Source organism: Macaca thibetana, chromosome 11 (genome assembly GCF_024542745.1).
Source record: "Macaca thibetana thibetana isolate TM-01 chromosome 11, ASM2454274v1, whole genome shotgun sequence".
NCBI lineage: Eukaryota > Metazoa > Chordata > Mammalia > Primates > Cercopithecidae > Macaca > Macaca thibetana.
In genome coordinates this window covers 109,301,578-109,322,666 of record NC_065588.1, presented here as the reverse complement: position 1 = coordinate 109,322,666, position 21,089 = coordinate 109,301,578, and the positions used below count along the sequence as shown (strand labels likewise).

The window sequence follows — 21,089 nt, the reverse complement described above, 5'->3', positions numbered from 1 at the left end:
ATAATAATAAATATAATAATGGCAGCTAACACTCTATAGCCTGGTAGCCTGACCATGGGCCAGATCTTGTTTTGGGTGATTTATGTATTTATTACCCTATTTAATCATCACATGCAGCCTGTGAGGTGGATACCAGGATTATTCCCATTTCACAGAGGAGGAAACTGAGGCCCAGAGAGCTTAAGTCACACAGGTAGAAAGGGGTGATATTGGGACTGGCACTCACCCAGGCAGGTTGGCTCCTGAGTCTGTGCTCATAACCAGCAAATAATAGAGTCTGGCACCAAGTAAGTGCTTCTTAAAATTCCAGATGTAAGACAGACAGACAGAGAGAGGAAGTAAGAGAGAAGAATGCAGATCTGGCATACAGTAAGTGCTCAGAAACACCCAGAATACAGTCTAAAAATAAATCCCTGCAGGTGTAGTGCTATACCAACATGGAGAGAAAAGTTGAAAACTCAGATGCTGTGAGTTTCAGGCAGGTGAGGCACAAGAACAAAGTAGGTAGCGCGTGGAGTGGTAGGGAGTCGTACAGACTGTGACCAACTGGAGCCCCCAGAGCTTGTCTAAAGGGGGCAGCTCCAGGGGATCACTGCTGTATAGAAATGGAAGCCCAATACTGCCAGATCTTTAGAGATTCTGGATTTTATGTGAGGTCTGTAATGTATGTATGTATGTATGTATGTATGTATGTATGTATGTATGTATTTCTTACTAACTTTTGAGACGGGGTCTTGCTCTGTTGCCCAGGCTGGAGTGCAGTGGCAGGATCATAGCTCACTGCAGCCTCTATCTCCCAGGCTTGAGTGATCTTCCCACCTCAGCCTCCTGAGTTGCTGGGACTAGAGGGGTGCACAACCACACCCAGCTAATTATTTATTTTTGTAGAGACAGGATCTCACTGTGTTTCCCAGGAGGATCTCAAACTCCTGGCCTCAACCAATCCCCCTGCCTCAGCCTCCCAAAGTGCTGGGACTACAGGCATGAACCACTGTGCCCGGCCTGACCCCTTATTTTTAAAATGTCAGCATGAATTTACCTGAAAACCAAACACAAAAGAATTTTGGGTCAAGCATTATACAACATTTGTGGTTGGACTGGCCAGTTTGCGACCACCTGGTTGAATGCTCAGCACACCTCCCGAGGTGGCTGTCATTGTCCTCACTTGCAGATAACATCGGCTGAGATGAACTCTTATGTAGTGCTGATGTATCAGACCCAGGGTTCACTTCGCAGAAAGATCTGAGACCTGTTACATGTTGGCAGTGCCGTAACCCACTTCCTAGAGCCTCATTTGAGAGCTTTTGATTTATGCCACATCTCTCTCCACTTACTGTTTACAGATGGGGAAACTGAGGAACAGAGAGGTAAAACACCTTGGCCAAGGGTTTTCTAGACTCCCAGCTGGGGTCTCTCCCCTCGCCCCGGTTGAGGAGTAAGCTCTGGGCCTTGACACTGAGATGTAGCTTGGCTTGCGCCTCACCTTGCTGGGCTCTCACCTGGGCTGCCAGCAGAGGTGTTAAGTGGGGCACAGCTGTGGCAGGGAACAGGGAAGAAAGGGAGGAGGCCAGCTCCCCAGACAGCCTAGACCTTGTGTGGTGAGTCAATATCAGTGACACCCAAGTGTCCTCTAGTTCTCAGCCCCCAAGGTGGGCCTGGAGTAGGGACTTTCTCAGGCCGGGGGAACCCAGGGAAGCCCCTTTCTCTGCTGCACTGACACCGGTTCTTCGCCCTCAAAAAGGAGGAAACAAATGAGCTGATGGGAAGACTAAAATGACCCTAGACTACAGATGGCGGTGGGGTGGTGGTGGCCTTGGGGGACAGTTCAGGGCTCCAGACGGAGGAGAATGTGCTCCTCTGGGCAGTTCCAGGTAGCCAGCTTCTGCAGGGCTCACTGTCAAGGCCAAGATGCCCCAGGAAGGTGGCACATGCCCGGGGAGGGCATTGTTTCATGTGTGACTACAACCTCTAAATAAACACAGGCGCAGACTCTCAGGCTAAATATAGCCGGGCAAGTGTGAGAGGTGGGTGGGGAGCCGGTCTGGGGGGAGCAAGATGCACCCAGGATGGAGGGGCACCCTTCCCTGAGTCACCTCTGCTGGTGCCTTACCTTTAGATGGGCCAGGCCCCAGATTCACATGGAGGGGAACCATACTCTACAGTTTGTAGAGGGTAGAGGTTGGAGGTGGGGAGGTGCACACAGGATGGACTCGGGAGCCCATCAGACTGGGTTCACTACTAAGCCTCAGTTTCCTCATCTGAAAAAATGGGACAATAGCACTTATCTACCCACACGGGGTTGAGGACTAAATGTGATAATTCAGGCTTGGTTTCTAATACTTGGTGAGGGCTCCTTGGTAGCTGGTGTTGAATGGCAAGAGAGCGTGGTGAAAAACAGAGAGTTCAAATCCTTGGCTGGACAAGATGGCTCACGCCTGTAATCCTAGGACTTTGGGAGGCTGAGGTGGGTAGATCACTTGAGGTTAGGAGATCAAGACCAGCCTGGCCAACATGGTAAAACCCCATCTCTACCAAACAAACAAACAAACAAACAAACAAAACCACAAAAAACAAAAACTGGCCAGGTGTGGTGGCATATGCCTTTAATTCCAGCTACTCAGGAGGCTGAGGCACAAGAATCACTTGAACCTGGGAGGCGGAGGTTGCAGTGAGCAGAGATCGTGCCACTGCACTCCAGCCTGAGCAACAGAGCAAGACTCTGCCTCAAAAAAAAAAAAATAATTTCAAATCCTGCCTGAGTCCACCTCCTGCCTCTGCCACTTATAGCCGTGTAGCCTTAGGTGAGGGATCTTCCCTCTCTGGGCCTCAGTTGCCTCTGCTGTAACATGGAGATATAATCCTTCCTGGGGTCAGTATTAAATAAGCAAATGTATAGAGAGATATCTGTCCTGCTGCTGTTATTACCATAAATCACAGATCTGGGTTTGAATGCCGACTTTGTCACTCATTAGCTGTGTGACCCTGGGCAAATCGCTTGATGTCTCTGAGCTTCTGCTTCCTCATCTGTAAAATGGGAATCATGATGGTGCCTCCCTCTTAGGGCTGTGCTCTTGGCATAGTGCTTGGCACAAAGCCAACTCTGAGGACATCTGGCCAAATCTGCTTTTGTAGGATTGGTTTTGTTACTTCATTTTTCAGGTGGGAAAACTGAGGCCCAGAGAGGAAAAACTTCCTCGGTCGGCCATTGTGGCTTCCTGGTCAATTCCCCATCCCACTTCTCTTTGCACCACGAATTTCTAGTCCTTGTTGCCTCAGTTTACCCAGCTGGGAAATGGGTTTGGGGGGCTCCTCTTACCTGCTGCTCCTCCCAGCAGGATGTGAAGTACCTGGCCATCAGCGGATTTCTCTTCTTGCGATTCTTCGCGCCCGCCATCCTTACCCCAAAGCTGTTTGACTTGCGGGACCAACACGCGGACCCCCAGACCAGCCGCTCACTGCTGTTGCTTGCCAAGGTGCCAGCCATGGGGTTCCCCCATCCTGGGTGCTCTTAGCCAGGGAAAAAAAGCATGGTAGGAGCAGAGCTGGGAGGCCAGACCCACAGAAGACCCAAAGAACACCCAAAGAAACCCAAGTCTGAAACACCACCATTAGCATTCTATCCCAAGGGTGAAGGCAGTCATTATGCACTCCAATTTCCCCTTTGGAAATGAAAACCCAACCCTTACAGAAGGAAAGTGGAAAGCAGGCTAGCAGTCATTCACACCTTAGTATAAATTAGATCATCCTTTGCAAAGGGCAACAACTTGAGATTCTGCATGACAGTATGCAAAGTAGGATTGAGCAGTCCTGGCTGGGGGAGGGTCTGGGCTTTGGAGGGAACAGAATAAGGTCACTGGGGGGTGCAGATTCCAAAAAGAGGAAGGGGAAACAGATATCACCCAAGGAAGGTGTTGAGTCTTCTTATTGATTTATATTTTCTTTGAGACGAGTCTCACTGTGTCACCCAGGCTGGAGTACAGTGGCACGATCTTGGCTCACTGCAACCTCTGCCTCCTGGGTTCAAGTGATCCTCCCACCTCAGCTTCTGGAGTAGCTGAATTTACAAGTGTGTGCCACCGCGACTGGCTAATTTTTGCATTTTTAGTAGAGACAGGGTATCATCATGTTGGCCAGGCTGGTCTCGAACTCCAGCCCTCAAGTGGTCCGCTTACTTCAGCTTCCCAAAGTCCTGGGATTATAGGCGTGAGCCACTGTACCCGACAATAAGAGTCTTCTTTTATTGAGCACTGATTTGGGAGCCAGCAGTCCACAGAGGGCCCTCCCGTCTGCTGTGACCTTGGCCCCGGCATCCCTCGTTTCTTTGCTCTAGGCTGTGCAGAGCATCGGAAACCTGGGCCAGCAGCTGGGCCAGGGCAAGGAACTGTGGATGGCCCCCCTGCACCCCTTCCTGCTACAGAGCGTCTCACGTGTGAGAGACTTCCTGGACCGGCTGGTGGATGTGGATGGGGATGAAGGTGAGTTCCTGTGGTCCTGCCGTATCTAGCTTCTCAACCCAACTGGGACACCACTCAGGGACTTCCCCTTTTCCCCGCCAGCTCCTCAGCACTGAGAATGTGAATCTGTGGGTCAGTCAAGTCAACTAATATTTCCTGACACTGTGCTAGGCCCCAGAGACAAACAGAGCTCATGTGCTGTCCTCCAGGCCATCCTAGCCAACGTGGGGATGTGGCTGTGGGCGGGATTGTGGCATGGTGTGCATGCAATTGACAAACATCTATTAAGCGCTTACTAAATAATAGGCACAGTTCTAGGCGCTGGGGATGCAGCAGTGAACAAGACACAGAAAATCTGATCTCACAGAGGTTTTATTTTGTTGGGGAACACAGGCCATTAGCAAGATAAATAAGCAAGTTATGTGGTATGTTAGAGAGCTGTAAGTGCTAAGGCGGAAAAATAGAGGAGGAAAGAACAGAGACCTGAAAGGGAACAGGTAGAGAGCCGTGAGAATCCCAGGGAAGAGTGCCAGGCAGGGCACAGCATGTGCAAGGGCCCTGAGGTGGGACAGAGAGTGCCACTGAGGACATCCGTGAAGAAGAGTGAAGCGGGGGCAGTGGGGAGGCAAAGAGGCAAGGCCAGAGAGGTGGGGGGCCAGATCATGTGGGGCCTCATAGGCCTTGGGAAGAATTTTAGCTTTGACTTGGAGTGAAACAGAATCACAGGATGATTTGTAGCAGAAAAGTTGTGGTTGAGTCCATACCATAATGTGGGGCTCAGATCGTGACCTAGTTGGATCCCAGTCCCGTTGGAGCAACCTGTCAGAACGTACAGCCTGGTTGTGGCATGGTGGGGTCCCTGTGGTGCTGGGGTGGGGTGGCGGGGCTGTGTCCTGGCTCCCTGAGTGTGGTTAGATGCAGGACATTGCCTGGGTGGGGCCCCATAGGGTGTGGCTACCCCTGCTGGCTGCCTGCACACTGTCTGCAGATTTCTCTGGTTGGAGAGAGGTCTTTAAGGGCTACTTTGCCCACCCCCTCCTCCCGGCCTCCATGATTGCATTCCCTATTGAAGGAGTGGAGTCTGAAGTCATCGCGCTCATCCTCCCACCTCTAGGGGAGCAGAGAACCATGCCCATCCACTGAGGTCCTCCCTGGGCATGCTAGTGGAGTAAGGTAAGCCTGGATAGGGAGGGCTCACTGTCCACCACCTCTCTTCTCCCATTTCCCAGAAGCTGGTGTCCCAGCCCGGGCCCTGTTCCCGCCCTCGGCCATTGTTCGAGAAGGCTATCTGCTGAAGCGCAAGGAGGAGCCCGCCGGCCTGGCCACGCGCTTTGCCTTCAAGAAGCGCTACGTCTGGCTCAGCGGGGAGACCCTCTCCTTCTCCAAGAGTCCTGAGTGGCAGGTGGGGCTCCCGTCCACAATGGAGGGCTTGCCAGGGGTGGCCTTTTTCAGGATGCTGCCTCTTTGTACACAAGGGGAAACTGAGGCCCACAGTGGGGCAAGGCCCCAAGGTGCCATAACAACTTAACAATGACAAACTCTCAGGACAGGCTCTGCTCACAAGTTCAGGCCAATGTGGGCACAGGACATGGACAGGCACCATCACACATCCTTCAGAATGTGCACATGCGGTGGCAGGGATATGCCTCCCAGATGTGGAGGCACACAGGACAGGGACGATGCTGAACTGCTCTCCAATGCTCCCACCCGGATCTAGGGCACGTGCTAGACAGACTCATAACATTGAATGTGTCCACTAGGAACGTGTGTAGATGTTCAGGCACATTCATCCAAGCATTCATTCACTCGTTCACTCATTCAGCAAACATTGAGCCTATTATGTGTCAGTGTCCTAAGCACTAGAGATACAGGAGTGAACAAGACAGGTGAAAATCTTGCCCTTGTGGGGCTGGCGTTTGTGACTAGAATGCCCCGAGACATGTGCTGGAGTCTCCTGAATGGGGAGCTATGTGCACACCAGTAGATGATGACAGCTAATGCTGGGAAGGGAGTCCACACTTACTGTTTCTATTTTATCAGGAGAAAGGAGATTCCAGGGGTCAATTCTCTGGGTTCCAATTTTGGGTCCAACCGATGAGTGACCTTGGAAGGGTCATCTATCTTCTTGCACCTCAGTTTTCTCATCTGCAGGTTGGAGGGAATAACAGAACCAACCTCAGAAGTTTGTTGTGATAATTAAATAAGTTGATCAATGTAAAGTCCCAAGCACCATAGAAGTGGTAGCTATTATTAACAAGGAAACGGATCCCCAGAGAAGTTGTCACTTAGACAGGTGGCTGGGCATGATGGCTCACGCCTGTAATCCCAGCACTTTGGGAGGCCGAGGTGGGCGGATCACTTGAGGCCAGGGGTTCGAGACCAGCCTGGCCAACATGGTGAAACCCCATCTCTACTAAAAATACAAAAAAATTAGCCTGGCGTGGTGGTGCACACCTGTAATCCCAGCCACTTGGGAGGCTGAGGCAGGAGAATAGCTTGAATCCGGGAGGCAGAGGTAGCAGTGAGCCTAGATGGTGCCACTGCATTCCAGCCTGGGCGGCAGAGCGAGACTCTGTTTAAAAACAAAACAAAACAAAACAAAACAAAAAAACAAAACAAAAAGGATAGAGCAGGACTCACCCAACAGTTCACATGGATGGATGGACAAGCACACAGAGCACAGACTTACAGGGTTGAATGTCCCGCCTCTGGGAACCCACTCCACCTGCTGCACACAACCAGACGGAAGCTGTCCCCACCCCGGCCCTAGCCCCCAGCCCATCCTGTAGCAACAATCCTCTTCCCCAGACCCGCCACTCCATCCCCGTGTCGCACATCCGCGCCGTGGAGCGCGTAGACGAGGGCGCCTTCCAACTGCCCCACGTGATGCAGGTGGTGACGCAGGACGGCGCGGGGGCGCTGCACACCACCTACGTCCAGTGCAAGGTGAGACCCCGTCGCGATGGGGAGCGGGTGGGGGTGGGGCGTCCCTCGGTTCCCACCCGCCCCCTGATCGCCTCCCACCCGCTGCAGAATGTGAACGAGCTCAACCAGTGGCTCTCGGCCTTGCGCAAGGCCAGCGCCCCCAACCCGGACAAGCTGGCCGCCTGCCACCCTGGTGCCTTCCGCAGCGCGCGCTGGACCTGCTGCCTCCAGGCTGAGCGCTCAGGTGAGGGGGCAGCGTGGAATGCAGGCTCTGCCGGCCCTACCCGTCAATCAGTGGGTGTCCCACTTCCGCCTGGGCTGGCTGTGCAACCTTGGGCAAGTTACTCAACCTCTCTATGCCTCAGTCTCCTCAACTGTGAAATAAGGTTGATAACAGTGCCTTTCTCATGGAGTTGTGATAATTAAATGACTTGATTTACACAAAGAGCATAGGACGCTGCTTGGCGCATGCAAGGTGTTATTTCTACTCACTAGGTGCCAGCATCCAGTGGCGCCCAAACATCATGAGCTTGTTCTCAAGGAAGATGAGTGCATAACCCAAATTTTTTTTTCTTTTTTTTTTTTGAGACAGAGTCTCACTCAGTTGCAAAGGCTGGAGGGCACAATCTCAGCTCACTGCAACCTCTGCCTCCCGGGTTCAAGTGATTCTCCTGCCTCAGCCTCCTGAGTAGCTGGGTTTATAGGTGCATGCCACTGCACCTAGCTAATTTTGTATTTTTAGGTGCCACTGCACCTAGCTAATTTTGTATTTTAGTAGTAGCTATTTTTGTATTTTTTATTTTTGTATTTTGTATTTTGTAATTTTGTATTTCACCATGTTGGCCAGGCTGGTCTCAATCTCCTGATCTCAGGTGATAAGCCCACCTCAGCCTCCCAAAGTGTTGGGATTACAGGTGTGAGCCACCGTGCCCGGCCTTTTGTTAATACAATGTTATAAGTGCCAACATGAGGCTTTTGAGATTCCAGTGGATGCCTCTGACACAGCCTCAGGATGGGGACTCAAGGAGGGCTTCCTGGAGGAGGTGCTGCTTAAATGCGACCTGAGTAGAGCAGAAGTTAAGCAGCGACGCTGGAGACAGAACTGGGAGCTGGGGCTAAGGAAGTGTTGCAGGTGTCATGAGCAAAGGCCTGGAGGTTGGGACAAGGTAGGCTGACGGTTGGAAAAAGGTCTTTGTGACTAGAGCCTAGAATGAGAGAGGAGTACTGGGAGAGGCAAGGCTACTGCAAAAGTCTAGGGAGCAGAAGTGGGGCTGGATGAGAGTGGAGGATGTAAGATTCAAAGGAAGTAGTGGGTTTTTTAATTTTTGTTTTTGAGACAGAACCTCTCTCTGTTGCCCAGGCTGGAGTGCAGTGGTGCAATCACGGCTCCCTGCAGCCTCAAACTCCTGGGTTCAAGCAGTCCTCTCACCTCAGCCTCCCAAGCAGCTGGGACCACAAACATGTGCCGCCATGTGAGGCTAATTTTTTTTTTTTTTTTTTGAGACAGTCTCACCCTTTTGCCCAGGCTGGAATGTAGTGGTGCAATCTTAGCTCACTGCAATCTGTGCCTCCCAGGTTCAAGCAATTCTCCTGCCTCAGCCTCCCAAGTAGCTGAGATTACAGGCATGAGCCACCATGCCTGGCTAATTTTTGTAGTTTTAGTAGAGACGGGGTTTCACCATGCTGGCCAGGCTGGTCTGAAACTCTTGACCTCTAGTGATCCACCCACCTTGGCCTCCCAAAGTGCTGAGATTACAGGCGTGAGCCACTGCTCCGGACCCAAGGGTAATTTTTAAATTATTTGTAGAGATGAGGTCTCACTATGTTGCCCAGGCTGGTCTCGAACTCTTGGGCTCGAGTGATCCTCCCATCTCAGTCTCCAAAAGTGCTGAGATTACAGGTGTGAGCCACCCCGTGTGGCCTAGAAATAGTAGGTTTGACGAGGGATTTTAGATGAAGGAGCACGGCTTGGCGACAGCCTGGTTGTGGAGGCTTCTGGAAGGGGAGGGGGCGTTACTGATGAATGAAGCTGTGTCCCCTCAGCTGCCGGCTGCAGCCGTACACACTCAGCTGTCACCCTGGGGGACTGGAGTGACCCATTGGATCCCGATGCTGAGGCCCAGACGGTGTATCGGCAGCTGCTCCTGGGGCGGGACCAGCTCAGGTGGGTGCCCCCACCCATCCCACTTCACCTCCTATGACCAGCCGAGCCAGCCCCCCACCGTGGCCTTGCTGTGTTCATTTATTCATTCTTTCCGTGTGCATTGGTAGATCTTCCCTGGGGGCCTGGCCCAGGGTGGGGACTGGGTGTCTACACAGTCAAGGCTTGGGAAGCATCCTCGGAGGGGTCCCTCATACAGAACTGGGTCTTGGGATCTTTTAATACCTGGGGCTCCAGAGACCCTGGCACAATTCACATAAAATCCTGGCCCCCTGCACTTGCTAAATGACCTTGGATAGATCTCTTCCCCTTCCTGGCATGAGGATCGCTATCACTGTTATTCGGTGACAGAGATTTGTCCCAACTCATTATAGAGTGGGTTCTGAAGCTGACCTGCCTGGGTTCCAATCCTGACCCAGCCACTTACTAGCTGTGTGATCTTTTAAAAAAAAAATTATACATTTATTTAGACAGAGTCTTGCTCTGTTGCCCAGGCTGGAGTGCAGTGGCATGATCTTGGCTCACTGCAACCTCTGCCTCCCGGGTTCAAGCGATTCTCCTGCTTCAGCCTCCCATGTAGCCAGGATTACAGGCACCTGCCACCACGCCTGACTAGTTTTTGTATTTTTAGTAGAGATGGGGTTTCACCATGTTGGCCAGGCTAGTCTCGAATTCCTGACTTCAAGTGATCCACTTGTCTTGCCTTTGCCCTCCCAAAATGCAGGGATTACAGGCATGAGCCACTGCACCCAACCAGGCTGTGTGATCTTAAAAAAGTTGCTTAACTTCTCTGTACTTCAGTTTCCTCGTCTGGAAAAGGGGAATAATAATGGTGGTAACCTCGTGGGTTGTCCTGAGGATCAGATGAGCTAATACAGGTGGAGCACTTTGTAGGTGCCTGGCCACATAGTTAGCTTTCAATAAGTGGTAATGATGACGATACTGATGCGGTGTGACCTTAGACAAGCTACCTAACCTCTCTGTGTCTCAGTGATCATCTGTATAATGGAGCTAATACTAAATACCTACCTCATATGAGTTTGTCATGACAATTAAATGAGTTAATACATGTACAAGGTTTAGAATAGTATCTGACACTCTAGAAATGTTTGCTGTGTAGATGATGATGATGATGATGATGATGACAATGGTAGATGGTGATGGTGATGATTCAGGAAAACTAATTTCTCAGAGAATTTCTGGGGTAGGAATCAGGATTGGGAATCAGGGACCAGACTTGTCTTTCTCCCTTTCACCTTCTAGGCTGAAATTACTGGAGGATTCTAATATGGATACAGCTCTGGAGGCAGACACAGGTAAGGGCTCCTGTACCACAGAATGTAAAGGCTGGGCGCGGTGGCTCAAACCTGTAATCCCAGCACTTTGGGAGGCCGAGGTGGGTGGATCACTTGAGGTCTGGAGTTCGAGATCAGCCTGGCCAACATGGTGAAACCCTGTCTCTACTAAAAATTTAAAAATTAGCCGGGTGTGGTGGTGCACACCTGTAATCCCAGCTACTGGGGTGACTGAGACGTGGGAATTGCTTGAACCCAGGAGGAGGAGGTTGCAATGAACTGAGATCATGCCACTGAACTCCACCCTGGGGAACACAGCAAGACTCTACCCCGCCCCACCAAAAAAAACCAGTAAGCTAAGGGGTTAAGGAGGTCCTTTTTTCCTCACAGGCGCTTCCCCACTGTCTCCTGTGTTTCCAGTCCATCCTCAGGCCACAGGGCTGTGTGTGGGGACTCTCAAGGATTTTAGGGTTCTCAGGGCACAAGGCACATCTGCAGCGTGAGAAACCATCGGGTCCGGGTTACAGCAGCCTGCCTTGGACTGGCTGAGCCCCTGTGGCCTCTTGTCTCCCTCCTAGGGGCCTGTCCTGAGGTCCTGGCCCGGCAAAGAGCAGCAGCCGCCCGCCTGCTGGAGGTGCTCGCAGACCTGGATCGTGCCCATGAGGAGTTCCAGCAGCAAGAGCGAGAGAAGGTGGCCCTGGGCCCACTTGGCCCCTGAGGAAATGCCACAGCTAGCCCGAAAGGAGGAGCAAGGAGGTGGGGGACCCTCTCCTCAGCGCATCCTGCCCCAGGAATCTCCTGTCTCCTTGTACCTCTTTGATTCTGTGGTTTGGAGGCTCCCAGAGACGTACCTCGTCCTGTGTGCCTTGAGTCCAGAACTCAGGGCATGGAAGCCCTTTGGCAGGGGCTAGCCTTGCACTGAGCGAATCTCGCTCTCTGGGTTGATTCAGACTGGAGTGGATAGGATAAGGAATCTGACTTATTTGACTGAGACCGGGGTTTCTGCTTCACCAAACTGGCCTCTATCCATACCAAGGAGGCCAGCCTGGCTCTGAGCTGCTGGATACAGCTGGACCTGAATTCCTGAAGCCCATGTGATGTTGTTGCCCCAGATAGGCACTAAATGGGCTCATTCCTTCCTGTTTTTGTGTCTGCTAATCCCTATAACCTCGCTGATTCTTCTGTACCCTGCCCTTGGCCTAGGACCCCAACCATAAGCTTCCAGAATCAGGTACCCTCAGGAAGAACCAAGGCTGGGTGGGGGTCCAGTGTGCCACACTCAGACCCTTGGAGCCTGGGAGACCTTGGGCCAGGCTCTTTGTCTCTCTTTGGGGCTCAGATTACCCTGTATAAAAAGAGGAGGGAAAGTCTAGATGTGTGGTTTTCAAACTGGATTCCAATGAGGTTGTTCAGGAGCCAGGGAGGGCTTTCTGTGACTGTGGGCCAAAGACTACCCGCTGGAATGTCTGCTAGAAATGCAGATTTCTGAGGCCCAGCCAGCTACTGACTCAGAATCTGAAGGTATATGAGGGCAAGAATCAGGGTTATTTAACAGATTCCTTAGGTCATTTGGATGAGCATCAGCTTTGAGGACCATAGGCTTGGGGAGTGGGCAATTTTATTTTATCTTATTTTTAGAGTCCGGGGTCTCACTCTGTTGCCCAGGCTGCAGTACAGTGGCATGATCATAGATCACTGCAGCCTCAAACTTCTGGGCTTCAGCGATCCTCCCACGTCAGCCTCCAGAGCAGCTGCGACTACAGGTGCAAGCCATTATGCCTGGCCAATTTTTAAATTTTTGTAGAGATGAGGGGTCTCGCTATGTTGCCCAGGCTGGTCTCAAGCTCCTGGCATCAAATGAGCCTCCTGCCTCGGCCTCCTTAGTTGCTGGGATTACAGGCGTGAGTCACAGTGCCTGGCTTGCAATTTTATATGCCAGGGTTTGGGTTGAGGTTTTGTCTGAGAATGAACCATGGAGTACAAATGTTTGGGAACACGTGACTGGCAGAACTGGAAGGGCCTCCAAGGACTCATTTCCGGTGTTGTGTCACTAGGGGGTGGGACAGAAACCAAAGCCTACCTGGCAGGGGATCAAGTAGACCAGGAAAGACACGGCGCTATCTCAAGGCTGGCCAGCAGGGGTTGCCCGAAGCCGCAGCATCACCAGAGCTGCAGGGGCGTCCTGGCATGTTGCAGAGAGGCTGACTTAAGGCTGGGGTCCATCCCTGTCTTTCCCTAGTTAGAACCTGACCCTCCTCCCCAAGGACAGGGTCCTGATGAGCTCCGAGATCCTGATGAGCTGATCACAGTGTCTCCCAGCTCCTCCGTATTCTCCCCGAGGCTCCCAGTTCTCCGCCCGAGTTCCTTGTTTCTTGTCTCTTGTCATTGTGCCAGGGAGCAGATGTGTGCATTGCCTCGTGCTCTTGTGAAAGAGAAAGGTACTTTCACCTTTGCATTCTTGGAAACTTGGACTAGGAGGGTCTGTCACTGCTCCACTGCCCCCACCCCTTCCGGCCCGAGGCAATGACCCTGAAGTTGCCATTCTCTTGCAAGCCATCACTCCCCAATGGGGCTGACTGCAGCCCCCAGGAACAGAGCCACCCACCCCTCTCTTGGCAGGAAAAGACCAGGCGAGGAGGAGAAAGACCATTTATTTCTCCACCCACAGTGGGACTGGTAGGTTTTGAAAAGAGCAATCGCTGGCATACCTTTAAATCTTGGCTGACTCCCACCGTGGCAGCCAATCAGCAGAGGCAGAGCTGGTGAGTTGCCTGGGCAACGGGCCCCTGGTTGGCCGGAGACGATTAGCCACCCCACTGCCCACTCCCAACGAAAGGGAAATTGACTCTCTGCTGTCCACTCTGCTTTAAAATACATGGGCCCAAACTAGGCCTCCTCCTCTCGCTCCTGAAGTCAGAAGCGCCAGCCTTTGGCTCTCAAAATTGGGAGCGATTAGGTGGAGAGGATGGGACAGGGAGGATGGGAGAACAGTGCCTTTATCTGGGACAGACAGAAGGCCTGGAGATGGGAAGGGAGAAGGAGATCAGAGTCCAGAGAGATGAAGAGGGACAAACACAAAATCAGGACCCTCTAGTCCCCGCTTGCACTGGCCATTCTTTTGTAGAACTGCCCAGTCATCTGGGGGCTTCCACCCCATGGGCCCACCATTGCCCAATCAGTGGGTGGCAGACATGGGTGATGACATGGAATGGGTGAGGCATCGGGGGTACACTGAGTTTCCCAAGTCCCTGTTTGCCCCCCGAGCCCTGGCAGGCCCCTAAGGGCTTGCCCTGCATCCTCCAGTTTGCAGACAAGGCTGTACAGATGCAACTGAGACACAGATGGGGATCCACATGGGGGGGTCATGGGGTCTTTCTGTCGCTTCTCTTCCAGCCTGGGGGCAAGTAGAGGCACGTGGGTGTGCGTGCATGAGTTCAACAGGACGTGTGTGTGTGTGTGAGGGGGCGGGTCTCTGTCTTTTTGGTAGGGAGGTTTCTAGTACTCTCTGCACGGCCCTCTCAGGGAGCTATGATTCGGAGCCAGCCTGACATGCCATCTCTCTTCATCCCAGCTGCCACCAGGCAGGTCCCCCGAATGGCTGCGGCTCCTTCCGCAGGCTCCTCCCCAGCCCTGAACCTGGGCCACCAGGACACACCTGGCGAAGGAGGCATTTGCCGGACCAGGGGCAAAGCAGGAGGGAAGGTGGGCAGCCTTGGGCCTCAGGCCTTGGCTGCAGCCTCGGATACACCCTGGGCTGTGAGCTCGGCCAGCACGTTGTCTAGGTAGCTAGCGTCCGGGTAGCCGTGGCCCGTGAGGTTGGATCCAAACTCGGTCTTATGGTGGATCTCGTTCCACACCACGGTGTCCGACTCGCCCGTGGTGTTGGAGGTGCCGATGGTGAAGATGAGTCTTCTTTCCCAGGCCGTGATGAGCAGCCGCAGCACCTGGGGGGACAGGGACACGGTGGGGCTGGGCGGAGGCCACAGGCAGCTTCCAGCCCAGCAGCCTCAGCCTCCCTCCCTCCCCTGCCACATCATGGCTACCTTATGGTTTCATCCATTGGCACTGACTACGTACTGCCGACTTTGCCATTTCCTTTATATTTGTATTTCCTGAACTGCCAGTAAAAGCTCTTTCCAAGTTATTTGTTTGTTTTGTCTTTCCTTTCCTTTTTTTTTTTTTTTTTTTTGCGGGGGGGACAGAATCTTGCTGTGTTGCCCAGGCTGGAGTGCAGTAGTGCCACCAGAGCTCACTGCAGCCTCGAACTCCTGGGCTCCAGCAATCATCCCACATCAGCCTCCCGAGTAGCTGGGACTACAGGTAGGCACCACCAAGCCCAGCTAAAATTACAAACTTTTTGGAGAGACAGAGTCTCACTATATTGCCCAGATTAGTCTCAAACTCCTGGCCTCCCACCTCAGCCTCCCCAAGTGCAGGGATTACAGGTGTGCCCCACTGTGCTTGGCCTGCCTGTTTCTTTCTTTTCTGTGTGTGATGGAGTCTTGCTCTGTCACCCAGGCTAGAGTGCGGTGGGGTGATCTCGGCTCACTGCAACCTCTGCCTCCTGAGTTCAAGCAATTCTCCTGCCTCATCCTCCCCGGTAGCTGGGACTACAGGTGCACTTCACCACTCCCGGATTTTCGTATTTTTAGTAGAGATGGGGTTTCACCATGTTGGCCAGGCTGGTCTCAAACTCCTGATCTTGTGATCCACCCGCCTTGGTCTCCCAAAGTGCTGGGATTAGAGGCATGAGCCACCGCACCCAGCCCTGCCTGTTTTTTTTCTGGGGTGAAGAAAGCATCTGGCAGCTCTCTGCTCTATTTAGTTTGGACTCCACACTATATTAAAGAGCAACTTGTAAATTAGTTACTAACATTCAAAAGCCTAGAGATTTCCCATGAAAATCTGGATTTCTTGGTGCTCTTGAAAAGCAGAAAGTCAAATCAGACAGTCTGTAGGGTGATGGTGAGAGCTTAGACTGCCTGGGCTCAAATCCGAGCTCTGTCACTTAGTTTCTGTGTGACCACGGTCAAGTGACTTGCCCTCTCTGAAGCTTTGCATCTTTGTCTATAAAATGGGGTCAGGATCTTGACCTCAGCGGCTGGGGAAAGGAGGTAAGATGTGTGAAGCCGGTGGCCATGGTCGCTGCTGTTGCGGTGCTGCTTTGGGGAGGAATGTGAGAGCAGGGATTGGGAATGATGGGGACCACAGGCCCAGGCCAGTGGTTGCTGGAGCCCCTGCCTGCGCCTATCTCCCATGCCCTCACGACTGGGCACCCACCTTCCGGCCTTTCTCATTGTTGGGTAGATAGCAGTGGCGAGGGAATCCTCTTGCGGTGAACTTCTTTCCGGGGTTGGGGTGCTCAGGGCCCTGCAGGGAGGGACAGTAGCAGGGATTTAGACCATGAACAGGTGGTGGCAGGGCAGAGGAGCGTCTGGAGGAGTCGGAGGGGAGTGGGGGCTGGGGGCCAGAGAGGCAGAATGGGAGTCCACCTGGATGCCTGTGGGGATGTCGTAGACGATGCGGATGGTCTGGGTGTCAGGGAAGCCAGGCAGCGAGTGGGGGATGAGGTGGAACTCCATCTTCCCAGGCGGCTGCGTACCCGTCTTCTCCCCGTAGATGGCCTTGCAGGTGGGGCACTGCAGGCTGCCATCCTGGGCAGGGGAGGCTGGCAGTGAGTTCCCAGTGGCCCCCCAACCCCACTCCGTTCCCTGCCCACTCCCCAGCCACTGTCCTGCCCAACCCACCTTGTTGCCATTGGAGTACATGGCCACGAGGCACAGCAGGTGGTACATGTGGCCGCAGCGGCCCAGGCGGCCCACGAGCTCAGGCCGCACGCCCTTGTGCCGAAGCACGCCCTCGTAGCCTGACGCTGTGACCAGCCGCTCCATGCAGATGGTGCAGTCCTGCAGGTGGGCAGCAGGGGAGACTGAGGACTGGGAAGGGCAGGGCACCTACTGGGTCAGCACTGCCCCTCGGCGGGTCACCATGGGCAGCAGACCACACTCTCTCTGGCGCCCATTTGGCAAAGGGAGACAGGACACACCCTCTGCCCCATACATTGGTTTCTTTTCTTTTCTTCTTCATTTTTATTTTTTATTAAGAGACAGGCTCTGTTGCCCAGGCTGAAGCGCAGCAGTGCAATCATAGCTCACTGCAGAGTCGAACTCCCGGGCTCAGGAGATCCTCCTGCCTCAGCCTCCATCATAGCTGGGACTACAGAATGAGCCACTGCGCCCAGCCCCTTCCCATATATTGAATTCTGATACATCACAGAGGAAGATGGCTCCCTCACCACTCCCCAGGTGAATTAAGGGCTTAACTATCAAAAACAAAACTTAAAAACATTTAGTGGAAAATATGGGTGAAAATGACACAAAAACTCAATCATCAAAAGATGGATAAATGTGAGTCCATTAAACGTAAGCATTTCTATTTATCAAAAAAACCTCATAAAGAAAGTGAAGAAAGGAACAAACTAGAGGAGCTCTGTATCACCCAGAACCCAGGAGGAGGGGTGAGGGTTCCTGCCCCCTCCATGCCAGGGCCCTCCCCCCTGCCCCCCCACCCCCTCACCCCCTCCTCACCTCATCAGGTGGATTTTTCACCTTCTGCATGTATCTTCGAACCACATCCTCGGGATTCTTACCTGCAAGGACACAGCGGGGTGGGTTTGAGGGTACCCAGAGTCTGTCCCTGAAGGCTTGGCTCAGAACTGGGTCAGGGGTCAGAGGGCAGGGGTCAGGGTGGAAAGGGTTGGTCAGGGTCAGAAGTCAGGGGTTGCTGGAGGTTAGCTGTAACAGGAACTGGTGAAAGATGGGGCCAGGCAAAGGGAGCTGAGATCAGGCAATGGAGATGAGGTCGTAAATGCTAAGAATAAGTCGGAGACCAGAGGTCACACAGTTGTGGTCAAGGCTTAGTGGGGTTCATCTCGTGTGAGGCAGGGGGCGGAGAGCGTACTCTTTTTAAGGTGCTTCTTCTTGGTCTTGCGGCACACCCCGGGCACGCCGGGCACGGGCTTCACGTCGCTCTTGCTCACTGGCGGCGGGTGCAGGATGGGCTTGGGGGCCCGCGTCAGGCACACGGGCAGCCCGGCCGCGCACAGCAGTATCCCGGTCATCCCTAGGGGTCGGGGGGGCGCAGTCAGAGGGCGGGGCGCCATCCTCGCCCAGACCCCCGACCATTGGCCCTGGGAATCCCTGGGCCCTCCTGTGGGTGGGAGGGTTGCACTCTTGGGCCACACCCGCTCAGCCCCTTGAAGGTCCCTGAAGGGCCTTCTGCGGGCCACGCCCACCCCGTGTCCTGGGCCCAGTGGAAGGAGCGTTTCCTCTGGGCCACGCCCGCCGGCCCATCTCGGGGGCGGGGTCACCGGGTGACAGGGGGGCTGCCTCCTAGTGGGCCCCGCCCTTCTTTCCCGCCCCGGGCCAGACCTCACCTGCCAGGGCCGGATGGACTGGCCCAGTACCATTCAAGTTCTTCACCGGGAGCGCGGGGACCCTGCGGGGAGAAGAGGAGACGCCGCTGCTGGACTCCAGTCCCCGACACCACGTCAGGGGACCTGGCTTGCCTTCTGTCTCTGGCTCCTGGGCACACACCCTGGCCTCTTTGTACCTCTCTCTGCCAACTGCAGTGACCTCCAGGAAACTCTCTTTCTACTCTGACATCCTATTATGGGGCGGGGGTGGCCAGGACCTCGGCCCAGGTTCCAGTGGGATGCACCCTTAAGACTTTAGTGCAGACCCCTCCTTACCCTACAGCCGGCTCCTCCCTCGAGAGGGCGCTTTGGCTCTGAGGGCTCCTTTCATTGGCCGCTGTGCCTGAAACCCAACTACTAGTGTTGTAACTATTTTAGCATCTCTCAAAACTTGTTAGATGTAGCATTATTAATCTCCATAAAATGTTCCAGGAAAGAAGGATTCAGGAGTCAAGTAAGTTAGGAACACGTCACTGTCTCCCTCTCTGAAATTCACAACATATCTGAGCATATTAAAGGCTCTGACAAGCCCTGCATAAGAACATATCATTAACAATGATAAATTCAGGTTTTCAAAAGCATTTGGTGATGACGTTTTTTTTCTCTTCTGGAATATTTACTGATGTCAGTTTCCGTGACAAGGTACTATCCTCTCTTCAAATGAAGAGCCCCTAGGAAAAGGTATCCTGACTCTTCCCCTGGCCCTCAAAAGAGCTTTGGCTGTTGGAGTCAGTCAGAGCTGCTTTCATATCTCAGTGCAACCACTAATGAGTTGGGCGCCACACAGCATGTCAATCTCATCTCTTGTAAGGGGTGGTCTGTAAAATGGGGATAATATGGTACCTTTTTTTTTTTTTGACTGCTGTGAGAATTCCGTGAAATTATATGTGTCAAGGGCCAAGCACAGTTCCTGGTACCTAACAGATACTAAGAGCACAGCCATTGGTATCATCACTGTCAGCTGTGCAATCCTGGCCGAGTAATTTCACCTGTCTGCTTCTCAGGCACTAAGTCCTGGTGTAACTTCTCTCCATCTTAGAGAGGAAACCACAAAACTGCTGTAGTGACATTGAACAAGTCATTTAACTTCTTGATCCTCAGTTACCTTATCTGTAACACAGGCGTATTAACACCTCACTTATAGAGTCGTTGGGAGGACTAAAGGAGAGCTTGCGGTGATGGTACGGTGTATCTGCCTGAGTCCTCCTGGCTTCAGCACTTGTTTATGCAGGGAAACTGGTGTCTTGCTGTTGATGGGCATGGAACCCTGGCTGGATACGTTCTGATGAAGAGGGGTGTTCTGAAATCCAGGGGGCAGCCTGAAGGCCTTGGGGGATGTGCCATGAGAGGGGACAGGAAGGGCTGGGAGCAGTGACAGCTGGAGAAGGAGCTGCAGCAGCCGCCTTGGCTCTTGACATGCCTGTTCAGGTCACAGCCTGTCCAATGCTGTCTGGTCACCTGTCCTTGGCAGGCACAGTTGGCACCAGAAAGCATCTTCAAGCAAATGGTGCCCTTGGCAGGCTTGGGTACTGCTGCAGTGGGTGCAGACACACAGACATATACACCCAGGGCACACACCATCCACACAGATCCACAGATCCAGATATACACACAGATGTGGAGAAGATCACACAGACTTATCATACCCCCCGGGACACATTACACACACATGTTTAAGTACACAGACACACAAACACACACAACCCAGGACGTATACCACAGATACATGCACACACACAGACACACATATCAGGGAGCCTCCCTCCCCATCTGTCTACTTGGGGAATGCACTGCACACACCAGGGAATGCACACCCTGCACACATACATGGACACACACAGGCACACTTCAGGGCACACCCCCCACGAACATACATGGATTAAGATATACACACACTCACATATTCCAGGGAACACCTCCCCACACCTACAGAGACTCATGCACACATGGGGACATACAAATACACACAGAAGCACACACAGCTCTCCCCTGGAAGGACACTCCATGGACAAGAGAGGGGGCTCATGTAGACCAGTACTGCACCTGTCACTGCCGCCCCTCTCCCCAGCTGCACAGAGCTGGGTAAAGTGGGCAGCAAACCCAGAGTTTGGTGCGCTCAGCCCTCACACGCACCCGGCACGCTGCAGCCTGCAGAACGGCCTGCCATCCACACACAGACACATGATTCCGCACTGCCTGTGGGGAAGTACTCATGCGTACTGATTCACATCATGCATGGGGGCGCGGGAGGACACGCTGACTCACTGCACGCGAGCACACACGCGCACATGCTCTCACCCACACCTCCCGACACTGACACACACTCAGCCTGGGAGGCCCATACCCGTACACACGCAGATGCACAATCACACATGCACACAGGTACAGCACACACGCCCCTACTCAGTGGCTGCTCAGCTATACCGGCTAGTATCATGTGGCCAGGACTCCCATCCCAGACCCCTCTGAGGGCTGTGGAGAGGTCTGGAGCAGATATCTGGATCGAGCCCCTTGAGGAGGTGTGGCGTGACTGAAGTCAATGAACACAGCTCCTGAGGGAGGCAGGATGGGATGGCAGGTACCCTGGGTCCCCCAGGACCTGGTCAGTGGAGGTGGGAAGAAAGCACTGTGCCTCGGTTTCCCCATCTGTAATGGATATAGAATCCTGTGAAGGTTAAGTGTGTTAAAACATGTAAAGCTCATCATTTGGCACAGGGATGAGAGTGAAGGTGTCTTGATTTTCTTGTCAGGCACCCTGCGGCGGGGTGCCCATGAAAAGG

At 53.2% G+C, this 21,089-nt stretch overlaps 3 protein-coding genes across 7 annotated transcripts in view; 1 reads left to right on the top strand and 2 right to left on the bottom strand.

Moving 5' to 3' along the window:
- Positions 1-12,207, top strand: part of RASAL1 (RAS protein activator like 1) — a 37,085-nt gene extending 24,878 nt beyond the window's left edge. For 3 of the 5 annotated variants that reach the window (XM_050749678.1, XM_050749680.1, XM_050749676.1), the window contains 7 exons: positions 3,336-3,473; positions 4,331-4,475; positions 5,684-5,856; positions 7,263-7,623; positions 9,423-9,543; positions 10,804-10,856; positions 11,414-12,207. In XM_050749678.1, coding sequence (XP_050605635.1) covers positions 3,336-3,473; positions 4,331-4,475; positions 5,684-5,856; positions 7,263-7,623; positions 9,423-9,543; positions 10,804-10,856; positions 11,414-11,553 — 1,131 coding nt within the window. In that variant the 3' untranslated portion in view covers positions 11,554-12,207. The remainder of the gene's footprint in view (positions 1-3,335; positions 3,474-4,330; positions 4,476-5,683; positions 5,857-7,262; positions 7,624-9,422; positions 9,544-10,803; positions 10,857-11,413) is intronic. The other 2 variants (XM_050749681.1, XM_050749677.1) reach the window with 1 other exon arrangement.
- The window catches only part of CFAP73 (cilia and flagella associated protein 73), a 198,874-nt gene that overhangs the window by 45,684 nt on the left and 132,101 nt on the right, over positions 1-21,089 (bottom strand). The window lies entirely within an intron of this gene.
- Positions 13,471-21,089, bottom strand: part of DTX1 (deltex E3 ubiquitin ligase 1) — a 41,526-nt gene continuing 33,907 nt past the window's right edge. The window contains exons 4-10 of the mRNA XM_050749730.1: positions 18,271-18,332; positions 17,796-17,957; positions 17,423-17,484; positions 16,583-16,741; positions 16,328-16,489; positions 16,116-16,205; positions 13,471-14,779 (exon numbers count right to left, since the gene is read on the bottom strand). Of these exons, the coding sequence (XP_050605687.1) occupies positions 14,555-14,779; positions 16,116-16,205; positions 16,328-16,489; positions 16,583-16,741; positions 17,423-17,484; positions 17,796-17,957; positions 18,271-18,332 (922 nt within the window). The 3' untranslated portion in view covers positions 13,471-14,554. The remainder of the gene's footprint in view (positions 14,780-16,115; positions 16,206-16,327; positions 16,490-16,582; positions 16,742-17,422; positions 17,485-17,795; positions 17,958-18,270; positions 18,333-21,089) is intronic.